The sequence below is a fragment of the Alosa alosa genome, chromosome 1, assembly GCF_017589495.1.
Source record: "Alosa alosa isolate M-15738 ecotype Scorff River chromosome 1, AALO_Geno_1.1, whole genome shotgun sequence".
Lineage (NCBI taxonomy): Eukaryota > Metazoa > Chordata > Actinopteri > Clupeiformes > Clupeidae > Alosa > Alosa alosa.
Genome location: NC_063189.1, coordinates 31,983,764 through 31,987,586, shown reverse-complemented (window position 1 = coordinate 31,987,586; position 3,823 = coordinate 31,983,764). Strand labels below are relative to the sequence as shown.

The 3,823-nt window shown below is 40.8% G+C and overlaps 1 protein-coding gene across 2 annotated transcripts in view; it reads right to left on the bottom strand.

The window, feature by feature from the left end:
- Positions 1 to 754: 754 nt before the first annotated feature.
- pcdh10a (protocadherin 10a) overlaps positions 755 to 3,823 on the bottom strand; it is an 11,776-nt gene continuing 8,707 nt past the window's right edge. The window contains exons 4-5 of one of the 2 annotated variants that reach the window (XM_048243566.1): positions 2,995 to 3,152; positions 755 to 941 (exon numbers count right to left, since the gene is read on the bottom strand). In XM_048243566.1, coding sequence (XP_048099523.1) covers positions 888 to 941; positions 2,995 to 3,152 — 212 coding nt within the window. In that variant the 3' untranslated portion in view covers positions 755 to 887. Of the gene's footprint in view, positions 942 to 2,849; positions 3,153 to 3,823 lie in introns of both variants that reach the window. The other variant, XM_048243574.1, reaches the window with a different exon arrangement.

The window sequence follows — 3,823 nt, the reverse complement described above, 5'->3', positions numbered from 1 at the left end:
AATATGATGGATAGGAAACTAACCAATGGTAACACAGTTTCAGAAAAGTATATTATATATAGATATTTTATATATAGATAGATTTATAGTCATGTTGAAGGTTTAAAAGAGTACAGTAAACACTTTTCACACATGATATAAACCACAAAATGTCTGAGATCATTCGAGTTTGTAGGCCAGTGGCATGGGAGGTAACCTGTAAGTCTGACCAGTCCATTTCCCATCGTTGTAAAGTTCAGAGTAGATTCAGTAACACTTGACCACACGAAAGAGGAAACAAAAGAGTTTAGAAAACAGTCAAGTCTAAAACAGATATATTTATCAATAATGCACATTGTATCAATGCTGACTTGTGATTGGTTGGACTTGTTGATGATGCACCTGTAAAGTCGGCTCTGTTGATTGGTTTCTACAGAAACAAGTAAAGGGCTCAGATAAACTTGACGATTGACAGAATGCTGTAAACAGGCTCAACCCAGATCAGCAATATGTCTATTTCTCCATTCCATTTGTGTTTGCTGTTTGTTCCATTTTCCCATTTCAGGTCACGTCCAGTCTGCTTTTTTTTTTTTTTTTTCTTTCTTTTTGTCTTTTGTTGTCCACGTTTGATTTAGTTTCTTCTCAGAGAAGGATTTCAGTGTGTTTCTCAGGCCTGCTGAGAACAGTTTAGAGGCCCCAGTGCTGATCCAGGACATTAGTGTGTATTTAGTCCCAGCGATCCCCCACTGCCACAATCCCCCCACCCCACCCCCAGCCCAGCACTATCCCGACCATGCCCCCACTGAGGCCCAGCTTGTGGTCCTCCAGGGCCCAGCGGCAGCTGGCTGAACATGATAATGATGTGGAAAAGTGGATGCTTTTGTTGGCCGGGCGCATTTTGTGCAAATTCACGCTGTCTCGGGTATGTCCACGCGGAAGGAGCTAGCAAATCCTTTTCCGGGCTGCAAAAGTGGAGAGAGACAACAAAGCATTTAAAGATGTCACCTCACACAAACACACTCTCTCTCTCTCTCTCTCTCTCTCTCTCTCTCTCTCTCTCTCTCTCTCTCTCTCTATTTCTTTGCTTGTAATGTCAGCACCACGACAATGGCCACAAATCACACTAAAAATTAGCCATGACACAAAATGAGCACTGCCTGAGCAGAACGAAGGTGAAATATGCGAGAGTGCACATGCAGCAGGAATCTCATGGCGTGAATGCAGAATGACACTCTCACATGACACTAAAGCCACAGTGGGCTATCACTTGCGGAGAGGTGATGTTTATGTCAGCATAGCAAGCTCATTTAGATCCATCATGCAATATTTGGATTGCTCTCGCTGCACTCGCTGTCCCAGTTCTCGTAAGCTGATGTTCAGAACATTTTTATTATTGACGTCATCGATCTGCATGGGCAGATGATCACCTGCGTTTTCATCTGATTTCATATGATATCAAGTAGTCTCTGGCACCTACAGTAATTAGTTTACAGTAACATGTGACCCATGTCACATTTACGACTCAATTGGCCCAGAACCATAGATATGGCATAAGGACTTCAGCCAGGTTAGAAAATGTTCTCTGATCAACAAAATGTTTCATTTTACAGAATCAATTTACAGGATGACTGTATGTTACACCACTGATAATAATAACAAATATGGTCTATGGGTTCTCTAAATCATGACAAATATACAATAAACATACACTGAGCATACATGATTCCTCAGAAAAAGCATACTGGGTTGTCAGTAATCTCTTTTTCTGCTCAAGTGACAAAAAAGTGGTGAATTGAATGTGGAAATTGACTGCAAATAGGCTGGCAGGATTTGAACAGGTAACAGGCATCAATTTTAAAACTGGGTGACACATTTCTAGTTTATTGAAAAGTATTCAATACAATGCCATCTTGTGAAGACTGTTATCTTGTATGTCTTTTCAGCTTTTTTTTTACTTTTCACAAAGCAGTGAATTTGCAATGTGATGTGTTATCTTCAGAAGAGTTTAAAAGAGGTTATTTGACTACTTTATGTATACGCCTTACCTTTCGTACTGTACAAACTCATTTTACTCCATTAGCAACTTGCACATTTTTTCAATATTTACAGAGCTCTGAGTTTGCACCATTCTTTTTTATGAAGACCAACTCCTTTCTGTAACCTCAGAGGAACGATAAAAGCCACTGCATCAAAGTTTGACAACCATTATCATTCCTAAAATTTTGCAGTGGCAGGTGGTACACAGTGAATTAAATTATGACAATTTCATCCTCTTACACCTCTTGACACGTACTGTTTTTAGCACATTTACTTCCGTAAATACATGGTTAGCATCAAAGTGTTGTGTCTAATTCTGCATTCTTTCATTTTCGTTGTTTTTTTTTTATTCATTGCTCACTTGAGGCCTAGCACAGATGGTGATGATAGCATAATGTAATGTTGGCAATGACAAGCATGTGGATTCAATGAAAAGTCACAACAGACGTAGTGCTATCGACTCCTCTGCTCTCATGAGATAGAGTGGCACCCCAACAGTGGGATGCCACTTGAACAAGAAAGGGACAAAGTAGCTGGGGCAATTTGAGGAAGATTCAAGACAAAAATGTTGGACACATCAATTTGAATAAAAAACATTTTTTATTAGATTTGTTGTTTTTTTTTTGAGTGGGGAAAAGGGGGAGGTAGGAAGCGCCTGTCAGGCATATTAAGGAAAAGAAAGGGGGTTCTTTAGAGCCATATTTGTAAATATATATTAGATATATACATATATGAAAAATAATGGCCCTTGGTTTTGCAAAAAAAAAAAAAAGTTGGACCAGATTTCCTGCAGTGGAGTAGTGGAGATTTGATGGCCTAGATTATATACTCACACAAATAGTTGGCTCTGTGAGGCGTTCGAGCACTAGGCAAGAGAATGTCTAATTCTCTTCTCTCTAGTGTGCCGTGATGTGACTTCTCTTTGCCAAAGGTGGAGAATGATCTATCCCCTGTTTGCACTTGGCTTTCAAGTACTACCTCAGTATCGGGCACTGCGTCCATGCCAGGCACGTGCAGGTTGCTACGATAGTCGGAGGCCTGGCGACTGTCCGATGGCACGAACGAGGGCATCCAACATCGGTCGGAGTGCCCTAGGGCCTTACACTCCTCCGTGCAGTTGGAGAAGAGGTCAGCTCCTGAAAAGCAAACAAACCAAGAAAAAACCAACAAGAAGGTGAGTTGAGCAGGAAGTGAAGGAAGTCTGTGGAACTGGAGACTAATGTTGTTTTACAGCGCTTCCTGTAGAAAAACTACACCGTCTGACACTATTCCTAATCTCAGAGCAGATTAACATCTCCCAGACTAGCACACCAATCACATCTGCATCTTACAGTGTGTGAAGGTTCACGCTGAAAGCTGAGCTGCAGCACATTCCTTTACCCTTCATTTCTAAACATATCTAAATACACCACTTTAAAAATGAATTAAGAACATTTAGCACAGTGGCATGAATTTACTGAACTCTATTGACTCTTGATACCCTGGGAGAGACTGTTTTCCCCAGCATCCCGAGGAGCAAACACATTTATTTTCAGGCGTGTTTGTGTGTGTTTTTGTCGCTGCTGTCTGTAAACATAAAGAGGCCTTACAATCCTGTGACACCAGTTGTGTGAAAAATGAATTGAACAATGGGTGACATCAAAGAGCGAGACGAACAAGAAAGGATTCAGGGCGCCTGCCAGAAACAATAACCCACCGAAAGCTACAAAACCCTCAGACTCGTTACCGCGCTGTTTGAGTTAATTACTCGCATTTTTGAAAAGGAATAGAAAAGGAGGCAAAAAAATGAATAAGTAAATATATGAAT